Source organism: Microdochium trichocladiopsis (genome assembly GCF_020744255.1).
Source record: "Microdochium trichocladiopsis strain MPI-CAGE-CH-0230 chromosome Unknown B0I36scaffold_1, whole genome shotgun sequence".
NCBI lineage: Eukaryota > Fungi > Ascomycota > Sordariomycetes > Xylariales > Microdochiaceae > Microdochium > Microdochium trichocladiopsis.
The window spans coordinates 853,428-879,763 of record NW_025763544.1 but is presented as its reverse complement, the minus strand read 5'-3'; the positions used below and the strand labels follow the sequence as shown (position 1 = coordinate 879,763).

The window sequence follows — 26,336 nt, the reverse complement described above, 5'->3', positions numbered from 1 at the left end:
GCAAATCAACCTGAAAGTGCCCTTTAACACCACTGCTTGCATCTCATTGCAAGCTAAAACATCAAGCCAGGCGTAGGACCTCGCGAAAGGCCTCGACGTGACTTGTGACAACCCCAGGCGTGACGCACATATGTTATCGATAACCCTCCATTTCACATGTGCATCAGCGCGACCTGCAACGGCCCAGAGCTTCGTCATTCACCATCCAACTGCTCCGTCACCGACCAACCACTTCTCTTCCAAGCTCGCTTCGTTTCGGCAGCGCCGAGGGGAGGAGACCGACCTCGCCCATAAACAGGGTGATGCCACGCCACTCGTTCAGATGCACTTGAGGTGACCCTTGCAACGACACTTCGAGGACCAACTCGTCACCAGCCGGCTTCGGGTGACATTGTCAAGCTGCTGCTCGGCCCAGCGCGCCCGGCACAATGAACCACATCGATGCCTCGGCGCACTACGATGAGACGGCCTTCAAGACGCAGGTCCCGTCCCTGCTCGTCGTCATCGTAGACCTCAACCCCAGAGCCTGGGCCGTGCTCAACTCGGAGCTCCCCATCTCGCAGGCTCTCGCCAACATCCTCGTCTACATCAACGCCCACCTGGCCTTTGGCAACGAGAATCAAGTCGCGGTCCTCGCGGCTCATACAAATCGCGCGATATGGCTTTACCCGCGTCCTCCGAGCGACACTTCCTCGCAACGGTCTCGAGACCGTGACGGCGACGTCGACATGAACAGTGACGAGCCGATCCGCCACTCGACAAACACGGCCGACCTGGGCACGTCGGCCAACAAATACCCTCTCTTCGCCCAGATCGAGTCTACCATCGTGGCGTCCATACGAGACCTCCTCGCCGAGACGACGCCCGCCGACATCGAGCCCACAACCACACTCATGGCCGGCGCGCTGTCCATGGCCCTCGCCTACATCAACAAGACGTCACTCGCCTACGAGCCCGCCAAGGCATCGTCCGATCCGAACGAGCAGGCCACCGCGGCCGTGGCCCAGCAGAAAGCCCCAAACCTGCACTCGCGCATGCTCGCCGTCTCCGTCTCCGACTCGGACCCGGCGCAATACATCCCCACGATGAACGCCATCTTCGCGGCCTCGCACTCGCGCATCCCGCTCGACACCCTGTCGCTCGCCGGCAAGCCCACGTTCCTCGAGCAGGCCGCCTACATCACCGGCGGGACCTTTCTCTCCGTCTCGTCCAACCCGCGCGGCCTGCTGACACACCTCATGTTCGGCCTGCTTGCCGACAGCGACGCCCGCGAGGCCCTCGTCGCGCCGACCCAGGACACCGTCGACTTCCGCGTCGCGTGCTTCTGCCACCGCAACGTGGTCGACACGGGCTTCGTCTGCAGCATCTGCCTCTCTATATTCTGCGAGGTTCCCGAGAACGCAGAATGTCTGACCTGTGGCAACAAGCTCACGCTCGGCAATTACGGTGCCAAACCCGCCGTCGTGCCCCGCAAGAAAAAGAAGAAGAAGAAGCTGCTCAACGGTGCCGGTCGGGAGGAGACTGGCAGTGCCACTGGCACTCCCATCCCGGCAACGTGATCAAGCCTGGTTTTTTCAAGAGTGTGTTTTCATCAGCACTTGGGGAATATATTCACAAATCAAGGTATATCCGCATAGCAAAGCATAAAGGCGTTGGGCCGGGTCCAATTTGATTAGAACGTTCAAGGGAAGTCTCCATGTAGGCTTTTTGGGGAGTGTTGTATACAATGATCTACTCAGAATGTTGTGCTAGGTGATGTGGTGCTATGCTATGCTTTTAATGTGGTGAAGGACGCCAGCCAGCATTTCCTCTCACCCGACGTTATGCCCAGTCCCTTGTCCATCTGGGGCTGGTCTTTTCTTGTTGCGCCCTGCTGGAAAAGACAATGTATCCAGCAATCGCAAGCCCTCCAAGATCACTTGATGTGAATCTTGCGAGCACCTTGCGATACGCCATAATTGTTCTCCCTGAGCCGTGACATGACACACAATGGCTCTCGGTCCGTAGAGGCCATGGATGCGAGCGCGAAGGAGTCGGTATTGTGGGCGAAGTAGAGATAGAATCCGGACTTGCTCTTTTTCACTGCCATCACTCCAATTGCTCCTGCCGAAGTTGAGTTTCGCACACCTGGATGCTTTTGGAAATCTTCACAGATGAAGCTGTCAAGGATGGTCGCCTCGTCATCCGCAGCAACATCAGCGCCGCCTTCGCCACGGCGAGTCCACTGATATAGTCGTTCCGCGCATTTCTGCGAGGCCATAGTCGTTGCCATGTGTTCTCCTGTGCCACTGGTCACCGCCGCTACACTGACCCCTTCTTCGTCAGAGTCGTCTTGCGGGATGACAGATGTGCCGACACCAACAAGTGCTGCAGGGCCAACTCGGCCCCGGTGCTTCATACCGATGCCGCCGGAGGAAGACGCAGCGGCGATACGGCCGTCTTGGTCAATGGCAATCGCTCCCACAGTGTCTGTGATCAAGTCTTGCGCGACTTCTTCTGCTGTGTCCACATGCAGGGGCTCGTCGCTGTCAGAGGTGATTGTGGGGAGGTCGCATGCTGCATCACCACCATGATTTCCTGCTGGAAGATGGCCATGTGAGTGCTCCGGAGACTTGTCAATATTGCCCGTGATGACACGCGGCGGACGACCGATGCTTGATCGTCCTGGTGATGGCAGTGGCGAGGCCTGAGAACTCGTCGGTTGGCTCCCGCGGGCGGAGCCTAAGGATGGAGAGTCGACTTGTCCTTCGTTCCACACGCCAGTCTGAACAGCCTTCGCATGGTCTCGGTATGCCCCTGGGTGTGCGTCCTGCTCTCCACTGTTTGGTGTAGTAGACGAGGTTGTAGCACCAGAAGCTGGAGGTGAGGACGATATTCCCGACGCTTCAGCTCGCTTGAGATCCTGCTCCCACTTCAAATACCGGTCTCTCGCGTCCCTGGACACCAGCCATGAGTTGGGAACGAGTGGCATGCCGTGTTCAGTAGCAAAGTCCCTGGCGCCTTCGCCAACGAGCAAGTTGGGTGGCACTCGGCGCAATGACAGAGGTCTTCGACTATGCTCAAGTACAAGACTGGCTAGCGAGACAGGGTTCTTGATGTCTTGCACAATTGTTAGCTGCAGCTCTGTGACTCGCGCACGACTAGGTGCTTACTTGATACGGCTCCCACGGCACCGCTGCGGCCCAGGTGATCAACGATGGTTGCGTCACACTCCACGGTACCATCAATGGCAAGGTTGCTTCCGAAGCCCGCATTGGCGATCTCCTTGTCCTCAAGAACTTTGATTGCCGCCTCAACGGCCTCGAGAGCGGTGCAACCGGCCTGGAGGACCCTCATGCCAGTTCGAGCTGCCCTAAATGTTGGCGTCAGTGCCATGGACGCTTAACTTGGCACAGAGTTTGTACTCACTCGCTGCATGCTTCGAGGTGAATTATCTCGTTAGTAACACTATGATAGCCGGCTCCGGCATGGATGAAGATTGCAGACACGGGGGCACGACGCCCTGGGCGGCTCGGCCTCTCAGCAGTACCGTCCATGGAAGGCCGCGAGAGAAATCTGTCACGGGCACTGGCGGTGCTTGTGTTGATATGAGTGCCGTGTAAGTGGTTGACTTCAGTCACCTGGTTTGAATGCTGATCGTGGGCCTGTTGCGTTGCATCAGCATGGTATCCATCAACGCCAGACATCGTTCGATGTTGCACGAGTTGTGGAGTGGCGAACCAGAACGATGCCGAGGGAGGTGATGATGTTTGCCTGTACAGAAACTCCGTACGGACTAGGTCGAGTGCTGTGCCTGGCTATTGCCTAAGCATGATCGAAGATGCGAAAGGAAGCCTACTTTTGTGTCAAGTGGCTGTCGAGGGGATATGCAAGGTCAAAGAGTGCGTTGTGGAGATGTGCGTCGGGAAGGAAGCCGCTTGCAATGCCCGAGTCCGAGGTGTGTCAATGCTGGGTGAGCAAAACGAATGTCGTGAAGAAGCTATCATAAGATTCAGCATATTAGCATCAAACTGTACAAGTGCTCTTTGACGTGAGAGGAGCAGCTTCCCGCGTGGCTGCCGTGTGGCGTATGGATAGAGAAAGTCTTGGGGCAAATACTGCTTGACTACAGCCAAACGCACCTCTGCCAGGAGATGACCCGTGAGTCTCTGCTCAGTTGGACGGTCAGGAACGTCGAAGGAAGATATCGTATACAAGTAAGGTTGCGGTGCAGATGCAGCAAGTAAAGCTCAGTGCTGGTGTGGTTCGACGAAGGCGTCAACCCGAAGAGTGCACATGCAGCGGTGCCTGGAAAGACAGTCCAGCCACCAGCCAAAAGGCCGGCTCCCTTGCTCAAGTGTGTAATTCTGGAACTCTGGCAGGCGCGGCTGAACAGATCTGCACCTTCCTCTGAAGTAACCGCCTCACCAGGCCGGGGACCCGCGTGCGGCAAGATGTTCAACAGATTAATTGCAGCCAGTGAATACCAATGAGAAAGGCAGGGGCAACTGGCAGGCCAGCCTGGATGCTAGAGTCGAGATGCGAAAGGAACAGAAACAAGAAAATTGTGGCGGTCGACGGCACCTTTGTGCGCTGTTGCTGTCGTGGCTGGCGAAGAAGGCATTCACGGCATGTGGTCTGCCCAGACTCAATGGTGCTTAACATCACGATGGAGAAGATGCCATGGGGCAATTGTTGGCTCGTAGGCCACCCCATGCCATACAATCGTAAGCAACGTTGGAAGCCTCTAAATAGCCATAATATCAAGCAACAGGCGGACATCAACTACGGATAGCCTCATCATGATCATGATCCAACCGGGACACGTCCCTCAATGAGGAGAGTGCTGTGCTGTGCATGCATGTTCGTGTTCTAGAACACCTGCTCCAAGCTGCCTTGACCACAGACCTGGGTGGGGTCCAGTGACGTACTGCGCCTACACCGCCACAGTTTCCCCACGCCAGACTGCTGCCTCCTTCAATTGAGTGACACCCAGCAGCACTGAGCCTGCTCCTCAGCCACAGCAAGGGTGGCCGTTCTGCTGCTGGCTGGACCACCCACGTAATGCTGCGCCAGGCTGCATCGTTCCAGCGACACCCACCACCACTCGATGACCTCGAGCTCCAAGCTACCGCTCGACCTCACCCAAGACCACCACCGACCCCGCCGATCTCGTCCACTCCCTCGACGACCCTCTCGTCGACCGCGCCCTTCCCGTCTGAAGCTGCGATAACGTCTTACGGTGCTTCAGGCACCGCAGCTCCTTCGCAATGGCCCACCAGACGCCCGCCGTTGTCATGGACAAGTACGTGACGGCCAATGCCCCGCAAGCCAGCCAGCCAGCCAGCCCCCTAAGCCCTCAGTCGACACCGCGCCAGATTACCACGTTGCGTGGCGGCGCGATGCGATATCCCGCCACTGTTCGTGTCCAAGGCTAACGTGCTTCTCTCCATGCAGCGGCACGGGTTTCTCAAAGCTCGGTGAGCTCCAGTAACCACCGCCCTCATCTCTCTGGCCTCGGCTGACTTGACTTGTCGTAACCAGGTTTCGCCGGCAACGACTCCCCTTCCTTCGTCTTTCCGACCGCGATCGCCACCAAGGGTCCTGCCAGCGGTGCAGGTGGCACTGGTTCCGGCCGCCCGGCTGTTGCCAACAAGCCCTCTTTCTTGACCGGCGGTGCTGGTCCGGCTGGCCATCTCTCCACGAAACGAGGCACTGAGGATCTCGACTTCTTTATCGGGGACGAAGCCGTGAGCGCGGCTAACGGGCCAGGTTCGTGAAGGCGACGGAGACTTCTGCCAGACCAAGGCTAATGCGGCATTCAGGTTACGGACTGCACTATCCCATCCGGCACGGCCAGATCGAGAACTGGGACCACATGGAGAGGTTCTGGTCCAACTCGATCTTCAAGTACCTGCGCGTCGAGCCGGAGGACCACCACTTCCTCTTGACTGAGCCTGTAAGTGACCTGCTTGTCCCAGCAGAGAGCCAATGCTGACCCTTGTCTGCAGCCCTTGAACCCTCCAGAGAACCGAGAGAACACCGCCGAGATCTTCTTCGAGTCTTTCAACTGCGCCGGTCTCTACATTGCCGTACAAGCTGTACTCGCGCTTGCTGCCTCATGGACGTCCTCCAAGGTATCGGACCGCTCGCTTACCGGCACCGTCATCGACTCTGGTGATGGTGTAACGCACGTCATCCCTGTCGCTGAGGGCTATGTCATTGGATCGTCCATCAAATCGATACCCATCGCCGGTCGCGACCTTACGTACTTTGTGCAGTCGCTGCTGAGAGATCGTGGAGAGCCCGACAGCTCGCTCAAGACCGCGCAGGAGATCAAGGAGGAATACTGCTACGTGTGCCCCGACATCGTCAAGGAGTTCTCCAAGTTCGACCGCGACCCGACTCGCTTCGCCAAGCACACCGTCCGCCACCCCGGCGGCCGCGAGGTCACTATTGATGTCGGCTACGAGCGTTTCCTCGCACCCGAGGTCTTCTTCAACCCCGAGATCTACTCGTCCGACTTCTTGACGCCGCTGCCCGTCGTCGTCGACAATGTCATCCAGCAGAGCCCCATCGATGTCAGGCGTGGTCTGTACAAGAACATTGTTCTCTCCGGAGGCAGCACGCTCTACAAGGACTTTGGCCGCAGATTACAACGCGATATCAAGCACCTGGTGGATGCGAGGATCAAGGCTAGCGAGGTCCGCAGCCGTGGCGCCAAGAGTGGCGGTCTGGAGGTGCAGGTTATTTCGCACAAGCGCCAGCGACACGGCCCGTGGTTTGGAGGCAGTCTGCTGGGCCAGACACCCGAGTTCCGCTCGTACTGCCACACCAAGGCGGAGGTAAGTCTCCTCACAATGACATGGGACGACATGAGAAGACAGCTGACTCTTGCAATAGTACCAAGAATATGGACCTGGCATCGTGCGGCGCTTTGCTCTTCTGGGCGGCCCCGGTGGTAATTAGACGTGGTTCTCGACTAAAGCAGGCAAAGCAGGTGTGGTTATCTGCGAGCACCAGCGGTACGCGTGTACCAATGGCGACATGCAGCCTGCGTCACACTTCCCTCCGTAGTCTGGCCTCACAGCGTTGTGGTTCCACAAAAAGATTCTCAAGTTCATATTGAAGCGGATCATGCATCAAGGACATTGGACTTCTTATCAGTGACTATGCGACTGCACCATATATTATCGAATATTGTGACTGATCGAGTAGTCTATGAGGCATGCATCACGAACATCTCAGTGTGTGAGTTGGGGAGAGACCTGTGTCCCCTAAAGATGCGTTCGGCGCATAGCTAGGAATTGAGGGAGACTTTCACATCCGATCCCGAGCAGAGCACCTCGACGCAGTATTGATGCGCTCTGCCACATTACAAGGTCATCACGCCGGAGGTGGGAGACTGCCCATTCAATCCGACAATTCTAAGTGTCAAGATAATAGCGCCCAGATTATTCAAGACTTTCTTTCCTTGGTGGCAGTATGGATCGTGGTGCCAGGAGTCGCAGCTGGCCATTAACGGCCCGGCTGCGCTGTTATCTTTTCGTTTATGCAGATCAGAGACTAGTCTGGCACCTCTTCCTTGCTGCTGCATGTTCTAGGCGTGGTGACACTGGATCCCGGTGATTCTTGTTCAAGCCTCATAAGTCGAGTACTAGGTTTCCATGCTCCTTTTGAGCGAGCGAGTACCGAACTTTTCGCAATGGAGACACCATATTCCCACTCTTTTTATTTTGGCACCCATGATGGTGCTTTTGCACTTGTCATCGTTTCGATCAAGGCAATCTATGTCTGCCACCCCGATAAGAATCAGTGTTGAGGCTGTGATACGTTTCATTGAATCGAGACGTGAGCTTGAGCGTCCTTTTCCACTGTTTATGTCCCTCTCCGAGGAGTGCCGAAGGTCGTTTCGTATGCCGACGTGCTACTCGATTGTTTGTTTGCACATCGTCGTGCATAACATGCGTGAGATGCGCGCCTTGTTGTAAAAATACACTCACCATGATGTTTGACCTTGCTCGCCTCAATCTTGAGCCCTCATCATGGACGCGCGATGGTGGGGATTTGCCAGGTTGCCAACAACGCTGTGTGCTTGTCCAATGATCTCAGGCACTTGAATCGAGTCATTGCACTGGAAACGATTGGAAGTGGCAGGTTCTTCTCCAAGTAACTTGGATACCGAATCCCACAAGTACCGGATCTGAAATTGAGCGTTGAAGAATAGCATTACTTCATGTTTATGGACTTATTCATGAGCTCTCTCCTGAACGCATAAGCTGGTTGATCGCCCGTGAAAGCGATATCAGCGCAGTGTGAGTCACACGTCCAAAGCTGACAAGACCTGTCTGAACATAATGAAGTAGGCCAACAGAGCCGTTTGTTAGAATACAATAAATGATCCGAGACTCCGATGTCAGCCATGGAGAGACACGGGTTGCAACAGATTAGGAATCGAGCCGACTACAGGTGCCAACTTTGCACAGGGAACCGCCTTCTGGCAAGCGTGAACATGTCACTCTGCTGCTGGGCCTCGGTTCACACATATCACTGGAGGGGTTAGAATGTGCAGAAGAGTTGGGATACCGCATTGGCGCCACGATCTGGAGGATCGCAAATCAAGCATTAGTCAAAATCGCGAGGATTCGACGTCGCTCACGATTCGACATTTCACGTGCGAACAAGGGAATCAGACCGTGCCCAGAGCTGAGCTGACACTAGATCATGCGGCGGCGACTCCACCTGATACGTTGACGCGCCTGTCACATCACGAACAGACACATTGTGAGTGGCCGATGACGCGCATGCCCAGACCCAGGAGATTGGACCAAACAGTGAACATGCATGGAAGGGTTCGCGACACCCTCGGTGGCGGATCCGGAATAAGAACCTGGGCCCGTGAGAAGATGCAGGCAGCCTTCCTTGGAAGCACACACCAGGATCGGGACGGCCAACGACGGCAGCCGTTTCATGCAGCCTGGTGATTCACGACGGAGGGCACGTGGGCCGACGTGGCGGCGCTGATGGGATCACCTGCGACTGCGCGCCCAGACACTTGGTTGTCGCATCCCTGGCAGTTGCTGAGGGCTTCATGTTGGCCTGCGTGTGCTTGATCGGCCGCTCAATGAGGGACCAACCACTCCGCGAGACTGAGGGTGACCGAAGTAGATGTGACAAGACTCTTGGCGACATGTGCTCGTGGCTAGGCAACCTGAGTGAGGGTTCGCGTCTCAAAAGCTCCTTGACTATTCTAGTCGTCGCCTGAAGTGTTGCTCATGCCCAGATACACGTGGGCGAAAAATGCTGTTGCCAAGTCGACGTGCTTGTGTGGGTGTGGAGGACACTTTCTGAAAGTCAAGACTGGGGTGGACGAGACGACGATGCCAGGTCCATCCGACCCGGAAGCTGCTGAGATGTCTGGCCATGTCCCCCACGCTGGATAATACGGTCCCATCTAATCCGAATTTCCTGTTGCCGATCAGAGCACCAGTAAAGATCGCTCACTCGCGGATGCAGCGTTGAAGACATGCTGCCGAACGTGAAGGCGTGCCACCTGCTTGCTGCTGCTAGCCCGACTGGCCAACTTGCACTCATCGATGGTGTCGGTTGCAATGAAAATGGGCTCCTGGTCACTTGCTGTACCCCGACCCGACGGAGCGCAAGGAAGCTAAAATATGTGACGGATGGATCCCGCCAGATCCCGGATCGCCAATGCTCGTTTTCATTTCGAGACGGCGATGCAATGGTGCTCCCCTGGAGCAGAATCCCTCCTCCCTCATGTGGCGCCGCCGCTTGTACGAGTTGCGTGTATCGCGACGGGGGGAGAAAAGTAACTTCGCAGCCGTCATTGGCCGCTACCCGTTGTGATTTGGATGCTCCAGTGCAATGGAGCTTGCCAGATCCTTGTGTCCGCTGACATATTGTCGTGTGCAGGTGGCTTGAGGCGTTGCGCGTCGAGCGGTGCTTCGAAAAGACGTGACGTTGGAAAGGGACGTACCGAGACCCCTGGCAGGCACGGACCCAAGGTTGCGGGATGCGACCACGCAGTCAACGATGGCCACTGAAGGAGCACACGTGGGGGATGTACGGGACCTTATAGGCTGGCTGGGGGCGTGCCCCGGGGGGTGTTGCGCCCTGACATGCCCCGTAGTGCGGCTCTTGGGGGAACTGCCCGGGGGGTGTGCCTTCCGCAAGCCACTGGAACCAAGCCGGCAACGCGGCACACGAGCACTTTGGCCGCCGCTGACTGGTGCCCCGCCAAGGCCGCTGCCAATGCTCCGCCAAGTGCCCAGGGCAGGGCTCCATCTTCAACGTCAACCCATCCGCTGCATCCAAGAACAACGACCAGACACGCCTCGACCTGACAATCCAGACGAGCATCTCAGAAACCACGGGCCCAGTTATCCAGCCTGGGCAGCGGCAAACCTCGCTCACCACAGCCAGAACAATTCTCGTCCCACACAACACAAGACGTCACTTCTACAGACAGCCAGACCCAGCTAGGTACACCAGAACATCTTGTCCTCTCTTCGCCCGAGATAGCAGATACAACCGAATGCAACATCTACAGCAGGAAATGCAGCTCAGGGTCCGGGGCCAGTGAAACCTCACGTCCAGGGTGGGCAAACCACCACCACCACCACAATGGCATCTCGAAAACCCACACTAGGCGTGTGACTGGACCAGGGCGAGCCGTGGCATCCATGCATAGCTTAAAGACAATCCCATATCGGGACAGCTTCGGTCCAGCCCCTTCGCAAGGCGAGACCGTTTAGGCCTCCACTCGGATCGGCGCTGCTCTTTCTCCTCGTCCTCGCACATGGCCCGCCGGTCGCCGTGGCCGTGGCCGTAACATGGCATCCCTGCTCGGGATGCTGGGCGTAACATGCACTCTCTCAGCTCGCCCAAGGCCGTTTCGGTTCCACCTCTTGATCGCCCTCTCTACAACTCTCCCTGTCTCGTTCGCCGAGGACTCCAGCGCCATCAAGCTGATCTGCCCCATCCTGCTGCTTGGCATCAATGGCCCACGTACGCTCGACCTTCGAACACGTTCCCCCTCTGAGTCTATCTCATTGGCTCATCCCGCCACTGGGCTGCGCTCTCAAACAAGCGTGAGGCAACTCGACGACAAAGAAAAAAAAAAAGAGCGTTGCCAATGTCCCGCCGCAATCCGAGGAGTGGTGGCCATGCTGGCGTGGGTCGCACCCACCCTGCCCGCGCGCTTTCTAGATGCCTCGATGCTACCAACGCTCGCTCAGCTAGGCTGTGACCCGGGCTGTATATAACCATCCTCTCGCCTCTGGTTGCTAGGCCTTGTTTTCCTCCGCGCTCCTCAGCCAGCTATAGCATCCTCGGATCCGACGAGGCATTCGCTACCCTGCCACCCATTCCCAAAGGCTTCTTCGGCTGACTGGCGACGCGGTCTCTGTGAGTCGAAAACCGCCCAACATGGTCCTCCACCAGTACGACTACATCTTTGCCATTGGCACGATCTTTGCGTTTCTCGATGCCTATAATATCGGTATGCTCAACACCCTGTTACTAGCATGGAATATTCCGGGATACAGAGAGACTGACGATCCATTCCCTCGCAGGTGCCAACGATGTCGCCAACTCCTGGGCAACCTCGGTTGCTTCCCGCTCCCTGACCCTATTCCAGGCCATGGTCGGCGCTGCCATTATGGAGTTTGCCGGCGCTTTTGGTGTTGGTGCTCGGGTGGCCGACACCATCAAGACCAAGATTGTCAGCCCTGACCAGTACGAATCGGAGCCCGCTGTCCTCATGCTCGGCATGACCTGTGCCATTGTCGGCTCCTCGCTCTGGCTCACCTTCTGCACCAAAATTGGTCTCCCCGTCTCCACCACCCACTCTCTCATGGGTGGTGTCATCGGTATGGGTCTTGCTTCCGTTGGTGCTGAGGGCATCACCTGGGTTGCGCCTGCGGGAACCACCGGAACCGAGGTCGTCAACACCGGTGTTGCATCAGTGTTCGCGGCCTGGCTGATTGCCCCCGGCATTTCGGCCTGCTTTGGCGCCATCCTCTTCACCATCACCAAGTACGGTGTCATGCTGCGCAAAGACCCGGTCATGAAGGCGTTCATCATGGTGCCCATCTACTTCTCCATCACCGCCATGCTGCTTATCATGCTGCTGCTCTGGAAGGGAGGCGCCTACGAGGTCAGGCTCACCGACCAGCAGATTCCTGGCGTCATTGTCGGTTCCGGTATCGGTTTCGGCCTTCTCGTATCTTTCTTCTTCCTGCCCTGGCTCTACCGCGTTGTCGTCAAGGATGACTGGGAGCTCAAGTGGCACCACATCTTCCAGGGCCCTTTCCTGCTGCGCCGTGGCGAGGTCCCTCCTCCCCCTGCCGACTTCACTGGGGCCATCCGCAATTTCTACGAGGGACACCTGACCCGCGAAGAGCTCGACGCCAAGCGTGCCGCTATGCCTGCCAGCACTGACGTCGAGGCCAACACGAACACCAGCAGCGAGGCCAAGGTTCTGGATGCCGTCCTCGCCTCCGACTCGTCCGAGACAAACTCCCACAGCGGCGCCGCCCCCGTGAAGACCCACAGCAGCTACAAGTCCATCATTGGCCCTCGACCCGAGGGTCTTCCCTGGACCTCCAAGGAGATGTTGTGGTGGGGATTTAAGCTTGTCATCTTCCACGGTGTTGACAAAGACATTGCCTCGATCCAGAGCCAGAAGAAGGACAAGCTCAGCGGAGATCTCGAAGAGGCCCACGCCCGTGCTGCCCACTACGACAACAAGGCCGAGTTCTGCTACTCGTTCCTCCAGATCCTTACTGCCTGCACTGCCTCTTTCGTCCACGGTGCCAACGACGTTTCCAATGCCATCGCTCCTTACTCGGTCATTTATGACATCTGGCAGACCGGCGAGATTGCAGGCAGCAAGTCTCCTGTCCCTCTCTGGATTCTCGCCTTCGGTGGTATTGGTATTGTGCTCGGTCTGTGGACCTACGGTTACCAGATCATGTCCAACCTGGGCAACAAGCTGACCCTGCAATCTCCCTCGCGTGGTTTCTCCATGGAGCTGGGCTCTGCTGCCACCATTGTTCTCGCCACCCGTCTGAGTAAGCACCATCCACCAACAGACTGTTCTTCTTCCTTGCACTCGCACATAAATGCTGACATTCACCACAGAGCTTCCCGTGTCCACTACCCAGTGCATCACTGGCGCTGTTGTCGGTGTCGGTCTCTGCAACGGAGACTGGCGGGCCCTCAACTGGCGCATGATTGCGTGGATCTACATGGGCTGGATCCTGACCCTGCCTATTGCCGGCATTGTCTCTGGCTGCCTTATGGGCATTATCATGAACGCGCCCCGCTGGGGTATGAGCGCTTAGATTATGGTGCTTTCTGACATACAATTCTTATGAGTTTGTGGGCGAGGTTCCACGAAGTGCCGTCTTTAGCAGGGCCTGAGGTTGCTCCTTCCTTCGCTCGGGCTGACTTCATCACTCTTTACGCTACGTCATATAATTGATACACAAGATATACCCGACACTGGAAGTCTTGGTCCCACAGTTGCTGTTGGTTGCTCTTGTCTAATTGATGTTGCAATTGACCGTCGAGGGGCTTGACAGTGACTACTTGACGCCCACGGCTGCCAGGAAAGTTTCGCGGTGTCCTTCATGTTTGATGGCCCTTGCGGCGAGAGCGATGGACTCGACCTCGACAATGGTGCCCGTGTCATGCTCAAAGGCCCAGAGTCCCGGTTCCGGCGTCTCCCCAGCACCACCATGGCCGCCGCCACGGGCAGTCTTGTCTTGCACCCTCCTCGCCCGCTGCGTTGGCCCTTGCCTGCTTGACTTCGCCTCCCCGCTGCTACGTCCGGGGCCGCGCTCGCCGCCGCCCACGGCGGTAGAGATGTGGTCTTGATCGTCTTCGTGGTCGTCGCTGTCGTAACGGACCTGGAATGCCTGCCAGCGCTGTGCACGCAGCTCGGCCACGTGTGCGGCGACCAGCTCGCTGGGCCCTGAATACACGAGGATGCCTGGGTAGCCTGGTTTCGTGAGGCCCGTTATTGTGCTGCTGCTGCTGCTGCTGCTACTGGTTGGGGGCATGGTGGTGGTGGTGTTGTGGTTGATAGACAGTTTGGAGTGGCTCGGTTGTGCTCTTGAGAGTGAGAGGGTCGGGTGCAGAGCCAGCTTGCGCTTGTTGGTGTTGAGGAGGTGGTGGAGCCATATCACGACTGTCTTGTGCTGGCGTTTGCTTTTCTGTGTGCTTGACGACGCTGCTGCTGCTGTGGCTCTTTGGCTGTGGTGATTAGGAGAGTCTTCTGCAGCTTCGTGAGTGATGGCGGTGGTGGCGGTAGTGGTGTTATTTTCGGCACCGTCGTGGTTCTCAGGGTTCCCTTCTTTCTCGACGAGGTCTTGAAACGCGAGAATCAGCGCATCCAATATCTCCTCGCCCCCGTCCTGGGGGATGGCTAGATGTTGAAATGCGGCCTTTGTCCGTTCTCGCAAGTCCTCGTGTCCACTGCTGCTGCTTCTGCTGCTCCCACTGCCTGAGCGAGAGGCCGTGAGGATCTCGGGGAAGCCAGACGCGGGATATGTCTCTGGCAGGCGGAGGACGAGCGAGCTCGCGGCCGGGCTGGTGGTGGCTGCGAAGCGTAGCTCCCGCCGCGAGGAGCTGTAGGCCACGGCCCCGTCTGGGTACATTGCAAGCAGCATCTCGAGCTCTGCCGCGAGGCGGGAAGATGCCTCGTTCGCCATGGCTGTGTTCCGCCTTGGTTTCTTCCTATGGATATCTGGCAGCGCTGGGTGTTGTTTTGGCCGCCCCGACTTGGACCCAGCAACACTGCGCACACGGGGTGTCCGCCAAGCACTCGAAGGCTATTGTAGTGAGTGGTGCTGCTCGCCTGGCATGCTGTGGAGGGAAGTGCGAAGTTGATCTTTTTGGACGGCGCGGATGACGACATGGCGTGTGGAGGCGATGCATTGCAATGCATTTCCACGCCCCACCTCTTGGTTTTGGCAACGACATTTGGAAAGGACTCTAGTTAATGAGACAGCCGTGCTTGAGACATAGACTCTCAAACAACACAAGCATAATATCCTTGGATTCATGACTGCGTTCTGTGTAAAGACTTTTTGCTCGACATGACCAGTCTGTGTTGTGTTGTTGTTATCAAGACTCCCAGATCAGCCCATCCTGCATCCCGACTCGCTTCGTTTTGTTCTGCCATGCAACTCACTCGACTCATCGACTAACCTGACTTTCTCTCGCCACCGATGCAGGCAGCTTGTCCATCGAACCTCGCGCCGTCTCTTTCGACGAAGACTTTAAATCATTGTTGTTGCTGTTGCTGTCCGTCACTGCTGTCCTGGGCCGGGCACTCTCTCGCCCAAAACCACCTCCAGTACTCTCCCTCCTCGTCCTCGTCCCGGTCAACGGGTCGTATGTATAATTCGCTCCGCCTTCTCCACCTCCTCCTCTTCCATCTCGCTTTTCGTTAGATCTCCCCTGTGAGCTCTCGCTCGCACTGCTGCTCCGCCGCCTCGTCATCGCCTCCAGCGCCCCCCTAATCACCCCGCTTCCCCGTCTCTCCTGCTTGGGCGGCGAGCTCGAGACACTCGGGTCCCAGGCCGGCTTGCCCGACAACCCCTGGTTCCCGGGCATGATGCTCTCCATCACCGACTTGTGGCCCGTCGCGTCGCGGTAGGCCTCGGGAAACGCCCGCGGCCGGGATTCTCTGTCGTGGTTGTGGTGGTCGTCGCCATCGTCGTCCTCTATGGCCTGCTCTGCCAGGCGGGAATCCCGTCTCTGATGGGGCTGCTGCACGGCTGAGTTGAAGGCGTCTTTCCGCTCGGTATCGGCGGCGGCAGAGGCGCTCGCCCTGCGCGGAGCTGTGGGCGCCGAGGAAGTGGAGGGGGATGGGGAGGAGGACGAGGACGAGATGGTTGTGGTGGTGTCTTTGGTCTGCTTCGGGTGGCGAGGGGCGTCACCGGGGCGGAGAGCCTCGCGCAGCGTCGACAGGACGCTGTTCATCGTGCCTTGGATCGGCTTGGAGCTTGAGGGGTCTGATGGCCCGGTAGGCATTGTTTAAGAGGAGATGGGCAAAAAGTGTCCGTGCAATCAAAGGCGGCATGTGCATCTCTATTTAAACTTTCCCAGAACAACCACAAAGGTTCGCTCCCAGGGTCTCGTGGTCAGGCCTACAAGCGCCTTGTGCAACGTCATCATGATCCCAGGAGCTCTAGAGTGCAACACAAGAGCCGGGCCAGGGAGGTGTCCAGGACTTACCCCGGGATTGGCGGCACATGCAAGGAGGCGGATGAATGCCTCTTTAGCTTCCCAGAAACACTACTTGCTGCTGCTGTGTAACTTTGTCTCTGGCCATGGTGGCCAGACTGGCCAGTCCCTTGACGGGGTGGTGTCTGTGGCCCGCACCGCTTCCCCAATGCGTAAGGTTTGGCGTGTTGGAGCCCTTTTAGCCTCGACACAGCTTCTCCCCATGACGCCACGGGAATGCGGGCAGAGACGACACGGCGTTTTATGGAGAAACCCTTATTATTCTTGGTGGGTGGCAACCATCAGACTGCGGCATGCATAACAAGGCTAATGAAGAAGACGGTACATTGCATTACGGATTACTGATCCTCTTGTCATAGCATCCAGCGTTTCTGCCAAGCCGTGAGAACGACACTCTCTCTAGGTGTTGCTAGTCTGGTGATTATCGAGCAATTGTCGCGTTTTGACATGATGACGATAATGTTTGGGACGCTATGCCTTGGGTTGCATCCATGTCACTCAAGTGCGAATTTCTCGCCGGGGCTAGCGAGCCATGATGTTCCTCCATGATATACCTCCATGATGTTTATTGCGATCAAGTCTACAAGCGTGAGCTGGAAGTTCTACCTACGAGCCTGTCTGTCCCAGAAACCGAAGATTCGTGTGATAGGCCGCCTAAAACTGAGCAGGTGCAATACTATGACCACTTGACTGCACGATCTGGCTAGCAGGGCTCTTGTCATCTTTGGATATCGAGCTCGGCCGCCCCATGCTTGACCAGGAGATCGAGGATCCTGAAAGCATCGTCACCGCTCCGCTGCCTGCAAAACTCAAGCAGCCCAGGATTGCAGCTGAACGCCCTTGCTAGGCTCGCGCCTCGTCTCACTAGCATTTCGACTATCAGCGGCTGCTGAGTACGCACAGCCGCGACGAGCGGCGTCTCCAGCCGGCCCGCATCATCCGGGTGTGTGCCCACGAGGTCGACGTTCATGCCAAGGTCGATGAGAGTCTCGACGCCTTTGGGTGAGGGACAGTCCATTGCCAACCCCCAAGGAGCAACTAGACGGCCGTCATTGCCTGCCGCCTCCTTGTCCGGCCCGCCCTCCTCCACCGACTGTTTGAACTTGACAGCATCCAGCCTTGCACCATGCTTGACCAGCAGCGCCGCGGTGCCGGCTTCGCCAAGGCAGGCCGCCATGGCCAAGGCCGTGTACCCTTGCCCGTCACAGGCGCCGACGTCCGCCCCGTCCCGGAGCAGCAGCTCTGTGCCGGCAAGGCTTCTCCTGGCCGCAAGCATAAGCGGCGTACGGCCTTCTGGGTCTCGGAGCTCGAGCTGGTCCCTGATCGCGGGGCTGAGTTTTCCATCGGGCAGGCGGCCGTGGTCGAGCAGACTGCCGAGGGACTTTGCTATATTCCTGTGGGCCCCAGCAGCGTATGTGAGCACTCCGCAGCCCCGATTGTCCCTGAGCGAGACGTCAGCACCACCCTTCGTGAGCAGGAACACCACCACGTCGTCGAACCCGTACTCTGCCGCACGCATCAGCGGCGTATACTCCCTCCTCACGGGCCAGAGGACCGGGTCCTTGCAGTAGGCGTCGACGTCGGCCCCGGCGGCGAGGAGCGCCTGCAGGACTTCGAACTTGTTCTGCGTGTACACGACCGTCTCGTAGAAGAAAAGCGTCTCGCCGCCAATCGCGTCGATCCGCGTGTCCACGGGGATCCCGAACTCAATCAGGATGTCCAGGATTGGCGTGCAAGCAGCGGCCCAGTGAAGGAAGACAAAACTCTGGTCCTTGGACACACCGAGCCACTGCTCGCCGCCGCCGCCACGACCGTGCTTCCGCTGAGCTGCTTCAAGAAGAGACCGGACCAGGTCGCCGTCATGCTGCCCCACGGCCTCGAGGAGCGGCGTGATTCCCCAGTTGCTCATGAGCATGGGGTCTGCACCAGCCGCCAACAGCAGGTCCACTATGGCCCGCTCCTTCTTGTCCACGGCAACAAGCAGTGCGTTGCTCTTGACGTAGCGCCGGTCTCCCGAGCCGTTGCCCCGGAGGTTGACAATGTCGACGTCGACGCCGTGGGGACTGTAGCCGTGGCGGAGCAGCACGCGGACTGCCGCCTCATGCCCGAGCAGCACCGCGTGGGATAGCGCCGTGAGGCCGGCCTTGTCGCGGCTCTCGCAGATTTTGGGGAACGTGCCGGCGTGCGAGAGCAGGATGTGGAGCATCTCGAGCTTGCCCTCGCTGGCGGCCAGGGTAAGGGGCCGGTGGTTCTCGCCGGCGACGCACGGGTCTGCCCCGGCCGCCAGCAGCAGCTCGACCATGGCCGCGTTGTCGCTCCGGATCGCGAGCAGCAGCGGCGTGCTGCACTGCCGGTCGTAGTGCGCGCTGCCCTTGCCCACGTGGACGCTCGGGTCTGCGCCGAGCCGGATGGCCCTCCGTGCCGTGTGGAGGGCGGCGGGGCACGAGGAAGACTGCCGGGCTGCCCACCACAAGGGCCGGTACTGGTCGCTCCGGGGCGAGGCTCGCATGTAAGACTCGTACAGGAAGTTCGTCCAGGTGTCGTGGTGGGAGCGGTTGACGCCGGCGAAGGCGAGGCCATCACGGATGGACAGGTGCGTGGTGATGAGGTCGAGCAGCTCGGCAGGCAGGCCGGGCATGAACGTCGTGGTGCTCCGGGCCAGCATCACGGCAATGCCTGCGCCGGCCCGGGTCGTGGCCATGGCCATCAATACAAAGTTGTTTGGGCGAGTTGAGACTCGTGGTGTTGTTGGCTGCCCGACAAATAATGACTGGACCGCAATGCTTGAGTTATACTGGGTATTGGTCTCCTTGTACAGTGATGCATCCCGGCAAACTATAGGAAAAGGGGCTCCACACGAGCTATGATGAATGTTGGTTGCTCGGACTCGCCGTTGACCCACCTCGCAAATGAATCGTACGGACTATCTGGACATTGGCCTTGATGCTCCATAGAGGCAGCATAGCAGACAGGCTGAGTGACATCCTCATTGTCAAAGTCTTGCTATGCCAAGTATTCTGGGTTCGTGACTATTGTATTCACGAGACTCTTGGCTTTGCAGGCTTAGCCAAAGCTTAACTCAAATCTCCCGTGTGACAGGTTGTTACATAACGGCGCCGTTGCCCTTTCGGGACACGATAACTGCCGACCCCCTGGATTGTCCCCACTGTCATCGGCGACTGCCTGCGTGTTGTGGGTCAACTAATTTCGTTGGTTGGCCCAGGTGAAGCAGTATATCTACTGCGCGTCACGCTGCCCAGCACCGTTTCTCATCCCTTCAAATCCTCACAGAGAATGCCAGCAGCATGGACCCCGAGCGGAACATGCAGGCCAGGCCCGAAGATGCCGGGCCGGTCCGAGAATCAAAGGAGAAGAGCAGCAGCAGCTCGGTGCCCAGCATCGCCGTCCGGCATTTGAGCACGCCCAGCAGGGTCTTTTCCTGCTACGTCCTTGTTGCCGCCATCTTTACGACTGCCGTCATCGCCATCGCCGCCACGAGTCTATTCCTCAGAGGCTTTGACGGAATGGTGGTAATGATCAGCGACCTACCAAAAGCCCCAGGGGCAGCAGCAGACATGCCTAACCCGATGACCGCCCTCGCCTCTGGGCCTCCCCATACGCTCAGTACAGCGCTGCACTCCTCGCTTCTGGGGTTCGGACTTGGCCGGTACGAATTCTCCATCGACCCCCGCACCCACGTGCTCCGGCGCAGAGAACTGCATGCCGCGGAGGTGCGCCAGCGCTTCGGCAACGACACGCGCGAGTCGGTACGCGAGAACCCCCAGCTGCGGAGGATCCTGGACGACCCGAGCGGGGGAGAGTGGCAGGCCTACGACCAAGACGGGACGACGCGGTTCCTAACGGCGCCAGTGGTGGTGTCGAGCCCTGCCCTATTCGCGCCTGGCTCTGGGGATCCCTTGCGGCATCACATGCTGGCTCTAGAGTACGGCACCGGCGCTGTCCTGCAGGCAGTATACCATCCACAGAAGGGCAGCAGTAAAGGAACTCAAGATCAGGAGGAGCTCTCAAAGGCGTGGGCGAGGCCGTGGGCGCAGGGGACCCCTGGTTCCTGGGCATGGGACAGCGCCGGAGGCGGTCCGTTCGCGTGGCAGCCAACCATCAGTCTCACGCGGATGGTGGCCCCCACCGGTGCGGGTCAAGACTTTCTGGACGTCTTTGCAGTCACCGCCGACGGGGCACTGATGAAGCGATGCTATACCGTCAACGACAGAAACGCCGGAGGGTGGCTCAGCGGCTGGGTCGAGCTCGGACGAGGTTTCGTCGGTGAGGTCAGTCTCGAGGCGAACTACTATCTTCAGGACAAACGTCGCGGTTTGGTAGTCCATGCCGTCGCCATCAAGGGCGGAGAGTATCAGCACGCCGTCGCGAAGGCTGGTCCCAGGCCTTGGGACGGGGAGTGGGACCGGCTCGGCCGGCCCGACGAATGTCGAGATCTTGCCCCTGACCAGCTCGGATACCCCGTCGTTGTCGTCTGGGGACCCCTCGAGGCCGAAATCATCGTCGTCTGCGGAGGCAAGATCAGACACAAGATCCGGGACGCCGCTGGCCAGTGGTCGGCGAAATGGGAGCCATTCGGCAGAGGCGTAGACAGGCACGATCGCGTTGAAGACATGACCCTCGAGACACATGGCCTGAGTTCGGACGGGTTCGTGTGGAAAACGCTCGCCGTGCAGGTCAAGGACTCGGACAAGGCATACCAGATACGGAGGGCCAAACCAGACGATCCCTTCAAAGCCTGGCCTGGACTGCCATCAGGAACCCTGATGTTTCACTGGGATGATTGGAGGTCGTTCTAGTTCAGCAGGAGAGTACTACGCCAAGGAACCTACTACAATGACAAACTGGAACATGGCAGGTGTAGAACATAGCACGTCATCACGTGCTGGCGGATGTTGAAGACAGGAGAAAGCAGATCATGTACTCGGCCATGTGACTTTGCCTTTTCCCTTTGGCCTGGTGGATTCTACTCTATAGCAAGGCAAGATTTCTTGCCAGCAAATTGCAACAGTTCCTGCAGTGAACTGTGCTGGGATCTACTCTTTGGGACCTGCTTTTATGTTATTCGAAGCGACCGTGCTTATACGCGCCTATAGTGGTGCTTGGGCGATATGGTTTTAATTTGCTTTCTCGTTCAAGGGCAATCAATCCACACGCTCGAGAGTGTCTCAATGACTCTCTTCTGAATTGTCTCCTCGATGTTTTGGGACTTCGTGTGGGGCGCGTCTGGCGCGTCGCGTCTGTGGGCGGCCAGCAGCCGCCTTGGATCTTTATGGATCGCTGAGACTGATGTCGAAGTCAGAACCCCCTTTTTCGCGACACACTGGAGCAATTCGATGAATTCGCAGTTGATGACCAGGAAATGAATCTGTGTAGTATTCAACACAAAGGCCCGGAGGGTTGCGCCATGTTTTTAATCTCAATTCGTGGGGGCTGACACGGATCATCCTATGAAGACATTTTGGCAACAATAGCAGGTGGTTTCTTGACATTAATTAAATAGTAGGATTAAGTAAGTACAGTTGTGAAGATTATTAAAATACACGCCTGAATTACATGCGTGACGTGCGTGAACGTGCTGTTTGCATTCCTTCGTTACAGACACTCGATGCAAACAGCGGTGCTTAGTGGGTGATCATGACGTTCTGCTTCTTGACAGCGCTGTACCAGCCACCAGACTTATAGCCATTGCCAGTAATAGACGACTTGAGCCAGCAGTACTTGGCGTTGCTCCAAATACCCTCGACACAGCCAGCAGTAGAATCACACAGATCCGCGCACACCTCGAAAGTCTCGGTGTACTTGCTGCTGCCGAGGGTCTGGCCGGCATACTGGAAGTTGCACTTGATATCGTACTGGGCGCCGGAGGGAGCCCTGAAGACGGTGCCGTCGGCCGAGTTGTCGTCGCAGCGGATGGAGTTGGGAGGAGGGGGCGCGGAGGCGCCGGCGGGAGCAGGCTGGACGAAGCCGGCGGGGACTTTGACGATGCTGTGCCAGCCGCCCGACTTGTAGCCATTGGTCTTGGAGGACTTGAGCCAGCAGTACTTGGCGTCACTCCAGATGGCGTCGACGCAGCCGGTGGCGGCGTCACAGAAGCCGACACACTGCTCGAGGGTGTCGGCTCGCTTGGAGGCGCCGAGGGTGTTGCCGCCGTACTGGTAGTTGCAGAGGACCTGGTACTTCTGGATCGAGCCGGGGGCGGTGAAGACGGTGCCATTGCTGGAGCCGTCGTTGCAGTTGAGGGGCTGGACGAGGAGGGCGCCCGAGTAGGCATTGTTGACGGTCATGGGGGCGGCTCTCTCGGCCGGGGTGGTGAGGGCGAAGAGGCAGGAGTTCCAGATCTTGGCATAGGCGGCATAGTTGCACTGGGACGCGCCCTGGGCGCTGCAGGCAGCAATGCACGCCTCCTGGTTGGGGTAGTTGTCGCCCCCCCAGCGGTAGCTGGCCGAGTCGTAGGTAGAGTGGCAGCGTATGTCCCACTGCTTGCCATCTGGCGCCGTGTAGCGCGTGCCATCGCTGGGACCCGTGCCGTACGCACCGCAGTCCAAGGCAGCCTGGGCAACGGCAACAAGGCCGCCCAGAAGGACAGTGGTGGCAAGCATCGTGGGAGTGGCGGTGTGGTGGGATGTCGGAGGGAGAGATCAAGGGCAAGGACAACAGACTTGGTGTGTGTTGATTAGCGGATGCAGATGGGAAAGTCCTGCTGATCGAGAGAGACGACAGTGACGACTTTATATCATTGACAGAAAACAGCCACGATGCTTCTCAAGTTTTCCAAGTCTCTCAGCTTGAGCTGGAGAGAATGCCATTTTGCAAGCCTCTATGACACCATGCCCAGTCCAGATGACCTCGGAATTTGCCCGACCGCGTGTATTCAAGCAGCTTCAGCTTTCAGCATTCAAGCCAGAGGCGTGAAAACAGCAGATATTCTCCATTTTTGTTCCTATAGGGCGTCTTTGTCGTTCGATCACGTCCACGCTCTATCGATTCTGGCAGCCACCGTCATCTCCCCAATAGAGCACAATAGCGTTGTTAAAGATGTCTGGAACATGACTAGGCCCGACCCCTGCAGTAGCGCCGGTTTGTTGCCTATTCGGGCATAGAGTCTTAAAGCTAGTTTGTTCAGGCACAACCCGGATTTTTTTTTTCAGCTGCGCCAGATATGGGGCGTCACGCCACGTGGACATTACCTTAAGCTACCTGGCCGCACTCGGGGATTTTTAGGCTTGGCCAGCGATGCGGAATCGGGTTCGGACAGGTCCTGCAACTAGCAAGAACATCCGGACCTCAACAGCCACTTATCCCCGGGGTGGAGATGCGTGGATCGTCCACTGTGGAACCCACCCATTCTCTCTAATCTCCGAGCCACGGGCTGTTCCGCGGTTCTAGACCCTTTCCTTGAGCACATTCAGCTGGATGGGTCACACCACCTCTCTTGATGGAGCCGCTATACCTTTAGAGTGAAGTGACAGAATGGCAAGGATAGCCGGGGGAGAAAGACCCTCCTGTTTTAGACGAGAAGATCGATCTATACATCAACAGGTCTGTTCGTCAGTACATGAGACCTGACAGGAAATATGACAATATCTCCAAGAGAAAGTTGCAAACACGCAGTTAATTAAAGACAGCAGTTTCGCCTGGATGCTGTAACAGATAGTTAGTACGCCAACCTCGATCCCGTACGTAATAATTAGTCGTCTCTCAGCCACTCTGCGCTCGCAATTCTCACCGCCCTCCACAAAATCAAAGCCTCGGGCCGTGGCGCTACGCACGGCTGCAGAAGGCGCATGGCGTCCAGTCGCGAACAAGTAAGCCACCATACAAAGACCAAGCTGGGGAGATCGAGTAAGCTGGTCCTCAATAATGCCTCACATGATTAGTTAGCTTTCATGCCGCCCGGAGAAGAATGAAGGAATCGTAGGGCGAGAAATCACATACACACGGACAGCGTTGATGTATAGGTTCGCAGCCATTCCCGGATGGTATCTCTCCGCGCTCAGGGGGCCGGTGCTGATCTGTTAGCACTGCCGCGCGAAGAAGTTGCTTTCTGTGACGTGTTCAGGCAAAGGTATTTACGAACACTATGATGCATTTGCTTCTGGCACAGCATAAGGAAAGAGGAGAGAGGAGATTCTTGTTCGGGAGTTCAATAGGCTATACGAGGCATTGTCTGAGGCTGGTCGCATGTTGTAAGAATCGTGAACTATAGGGTAAGTTAGGTAGCAGCAGGATGTCTGGCAGGGTTATGTATTACAGTGAAAGACTGGGCGTCTTGCTTTTGTCCTCAAAATATTCGTTACATCTAGCGATCAGGCACAAACCTTTATTGGGCCAACATTGTCGGGCATTAAATTCAGAGTAACCATTGGCCGGCACACCACCACGAAGGACGGCTGTTTAAGCAGAGACTTGGAATGCTAATACGACTAACGTAATCCACGGGTGAGCGGGTCACACGGGTGAACGGGTCACTTTACTGCAATTTAATTGAGGTTCACTTCCTTCTCCTTTTTCTCCACCTCTAATTATGGGACGACAATCAATTGAAAGTGATTTGGTTCTAGCGTTAAATGCGCTCCAATCCGACCCAAAATTAAGCGTACGAAAGGCTGCGCAGATCTATAATGTATCTCGTACGACACTCCAGTAACGATACCACGGCCGAGCTGCGAAACACGACACCCGACTACCCTGCTAGAAATTAACCTTATACGAAGAGGAGAGTATCGTACGATACGTACTCGACCTAGATTCGCGTTCGTTTCCACCGCGGTTAAGTGGTATTTGAGAAATGGCGGATCGACTCCTCCGTATACGCGACGCGCTACGCGTTAGAACGAACTGGGCCTCAACCTTCGTACGACGACGACCTAAGCTCCGTACGTATTTTAATCGAAGAATCGATTATTAGAGGGTCCTTTACGAGGATCCGGACGCGTATCGTACGTAGTTTAAGCTCGTACGAAATATAATCGCGAAATACGAGATCCACGATAACAACATCTACAACTTCGACGAAACGGGCTTCGCGATAGGTAAAATCTCCGCTGAAACTGTTGTTACGACCTCCGATCAACGCGGGAGGCTAAGAGCCGTATAACAAGGTAATCAGGAATGGGTTACAGTAATCTAAGGTATCGTGTCGTACGGCTATTTAATCCCGCCGTACATTATCTTCGCCGGGAAGGTCCACCTTAACTCCTAGACCGCGAATAGCCCTCTACCGGCTAACTAGGTAATCGCGCTTTTAGAAAACGGTTAGACGACGAACGAGAGAGGCCTAGAATAGGTAAAACACTTCGATTTCCATATAAAGAGTCGTACGAAGGGTACCTACCGCCTCCTTATCCTCGACGGCTACGAGAGCCACCATTCCGTCGATTTCGAGCTCTACTGCAAGGAATAGAATATTGTTACCCTCTATATACCTGCTTATTCGTCGCATAAGTTCCAGCCTCTCGATGTTAGGTGTTTTGGACCTCTAAAACGGGCGTACGGTAAAGAAATCGAAGGTCTAATGCGGGCGTACGTAACCCACGTTTCAAAGGAGGACTTCCTCCCAGCCTTTTATAAGGCGTACAACGCTGCAATAACCAAATCAAACATCCAGGCAGGCTTTAGAGCGACAGGCCTAGTACCGTACGACCCGGACTATGTAATTTCGCAGCTAGATATAAAGCTTCGTACGCCAACACTACTAGGTTCTGCCGGACTACCACCCCCCTGGTGTCACGATCCTGCCTCCGGGGTCAACCGTCTGGCAGGGCGCTGGGGTTGCTGTTCTGCAGATAGGTAAAGCCTGCGCAAGATCAACTAACACTCTGCTGTCGTTCTCTCTCTGGGTTGTCGTTCGTGTCTCTTGGAAGAGATACCAGTCTCGGCAATTGAGTGACTAGTTCAAGTGTGGGTGAAACTGATACTTAGATTGATCGCTGAAGTACAAAGGTAATGACTGTCTATCTAGGAGATCCTTCTGGCTCTATATATCTCTTTGTCCTTCATCGTACCCGTCGTCCTGCGACACCGTTGGGTCGCATGCCGACAGTTTGTTGTCGCAAGAC

General features: G+C 57.0%; 9 protein-coding genes across 9 annotated transcripts; 4 read left to right on the top strand and 5 right to left on the bottom strand.

Annotated features, from left to right (window-relative positions):
* The first annotated feature begins 198 nt into the window (after positions 1–198).
* Positions 199–1,745, top strand: B0I36DRAFT_309488 (TFIIH subunit Tfb4/p34). Its single transcript, XM_046152132.1, has one exon. It carries the CDS (start codon positions 429–431, stop codon positions 1,557–1,559), a length of 1,131 nt encoding a protein of 376 aa, XP_046017900.1. The 5' UTR covers positions 199–428; the 3' UTR covers positions 1,560–1,745.
* Positions 1,746–1,915: 170 nt separating this feature from the next.
* B0I36DRAFT_343679 (nucleophile aminohydrolase) lies at positions 1,916–3,336 on the bottom strand (the record flags this gene model as incomplete). The annotated part of the gene is made up of 2 exons (XM_046156186.1): positions 1,916–3,099; positions 3,153–3,336. The coding sequence occupies 2 exons, from the start codon at positions 3,334–3,336 to the stop codon at positions 1,916–1,918; spliced, it is 1,368 nt and encodes a 455-aa protein (XP_046017899.1).
* A 1,913-nt stretch (positions 3,337–5,249) lies between these two features.
* Positions 5,250–6,948, top strand: B0I36DRAFT_234975 (actin family; the record flags this gene model as incomplete). Its single annotated transcript, XM_046149365.1, has 6 exons — positions 5,250–5,284; positions 5,437–5,459; positions 5,524–5,751; positions 5,805–5,938; positions 5,991–6,824; positions 6,883–6,948. 6 exons carry the CDS (start codon positions 5,250–5,252, stop codon positions 6,946–6,948), a joined length of 1,320 nt encoding a protein of 439 aa, XP_046017898.1.
* Positions 6,949–10,964: 4,016 nt separating this feature from the next.
* B0I36DRAFT_426434 (phosphate-repressible phosphate permease) lies at positions 10,965–13,518 on the top strand. Its single transcript, XM_046162391.1, has 3 exons — positions 10,965–11,500; positions 11,574–13,073; positions 13,144–13,518. Exons 1-3 carry the CDS (start codon positions 11,428–11,430, stop codon positions 13,344–13,346), a joined length of 1,776 nt encoding a protein of 591 aa, XP_046017897.1. The 5' UTR covers positions 10,965–11,427; the 3' UTR covers positions 13,347–13,518.
* Positions 13,519–13,589: 71 nt separating this feature from the next.
* Positions 13,590–14,717, bottom strand: B0I36DRAFT_357227 (uncharacterized protein; the record flags this gene model as incomplete). Its single annotated transcript, XM_046157772.1, has 1 exon — positions 13,590–14,717. One exon carries the CDS (start codon positions 14,715–14,717, stop codon positions 13,590–13,592), a length of 1,128 nt encoding a protein of 375 aa, XP_046017896.1.
* Positions 14,718–15,060: 343 nt separating this feature from the next.
* Positions 15,061–16,045, bottom strand: B0I36DRAFT_309479 (uncharacterized protein; the record flags this gene model as incomplete). The annotated part of the gene is made up of 1 exon (XM_046152131.1): positions 15,061–16,045. A coding segment is annotated over one exon (841 nt), but the record flags the coding sequence as incomplete, so codon positions are not given.
* A 761-nt stretch (positions 16,046–16,806) lies between these two features.
* B0I36DRAFT_309478 (uncharacterized protein) lies at positions 16,807–17,573 on the bottom strand. Its single transcript, XM_046152130.1, has one exon. It carries the CDS (start codon positions 17,531–17,533, stop codon positions 16,976–16,978), a length of 558 nt encoding a protein of 185 aa, XP_046017894.1. The 5' UTR covers positions 17,534–17,573; the 3' UTR covers positions 16,807–16,975.
* A 1,973-nt stretch (positions 17,574–19,546) lies between these two features.
* Positions 19,547–21,430, top strand: B0I36DRAFT_309476 (uncharacterized protein). Its single transcript, XM_046152129.1, has one exon. It carries the CDS (start codon positions 19,563–19,565, stop codon positions 21,072–21,074), a length of 1,512 nt encoding a protein of 503 aa, XP_046017893.1. The 5' UTR covers positions 19,547–19,562; the 3' UTR covers positions 21,075–21,430.
* A 469-nt stretch (positions 21,431–21,899) lies between these two features.
* On the bottom strand, positions 21,900–22,877 carry B0I36DRAFT_357223 (uncharacterized protein; the record flags this gene model as incomplete). The annotated part of the gene is made up of 1 exon (XM_046157771.1): positions 21,900–22,877. The coding sequence occupies one exon, from the start codon at positions 22,875–22,877 to the stop codon at positions 21,900–21,902; it is 978 nt and encodes a 325-aa protein (XP_046017892.1).
* Positions 22,878–26,336: the final 3,459 nt, after the last annotated feature.

Excerpts from the sequence above, each read along its gene's own strand:
- B0I36DRAFT_309488 (XM_046152132.1), top strand. The coding sequence starts at position 429 with ATGAACCACATCGATGCCTCGGCGCACTACGATGAGACGGCCTTCAAG.
- B0I36DRAFT_309478 (XM_046152130.1), bottom strand. The coding sequence starts at position 17,533 with ATGCTTGCGGCCAGGAGAAGCCTTGCCGGCACAGAGCTGCTGCTCCGG.
- B0I36DRAFT_426434 (XM_046162391.1), top strand. The coding sequence starts at position 11,428 with ATGGTCCTCCACCAGTACGACTACATCTTTGCCATTGGCACGATCTTT. Across the intron at positions 11,501-11,573 it reads TCTCGATGCCTATAATATCG|GTGCCAACGATGTCGCCAAC; the intron begins GTATGCTCAACA and ends ATTCCCTCGCAG. Across the intron at positions 13,074-13,143 it reads TGTTCTCGCCACCCGTCTGA|AGCTTCCCGTGTCCACTACC; the intron begins GTAAGCACCATC and ends CATTCACCACAG.
- B0I36DRAFT_309476 (XM_046152129.1), top strand. The coding sequence starts at position 19,563 with ATGGACCCCGAGCGGAACATGCAGGCCAGGCCCGAAGATGCCGGGCCG.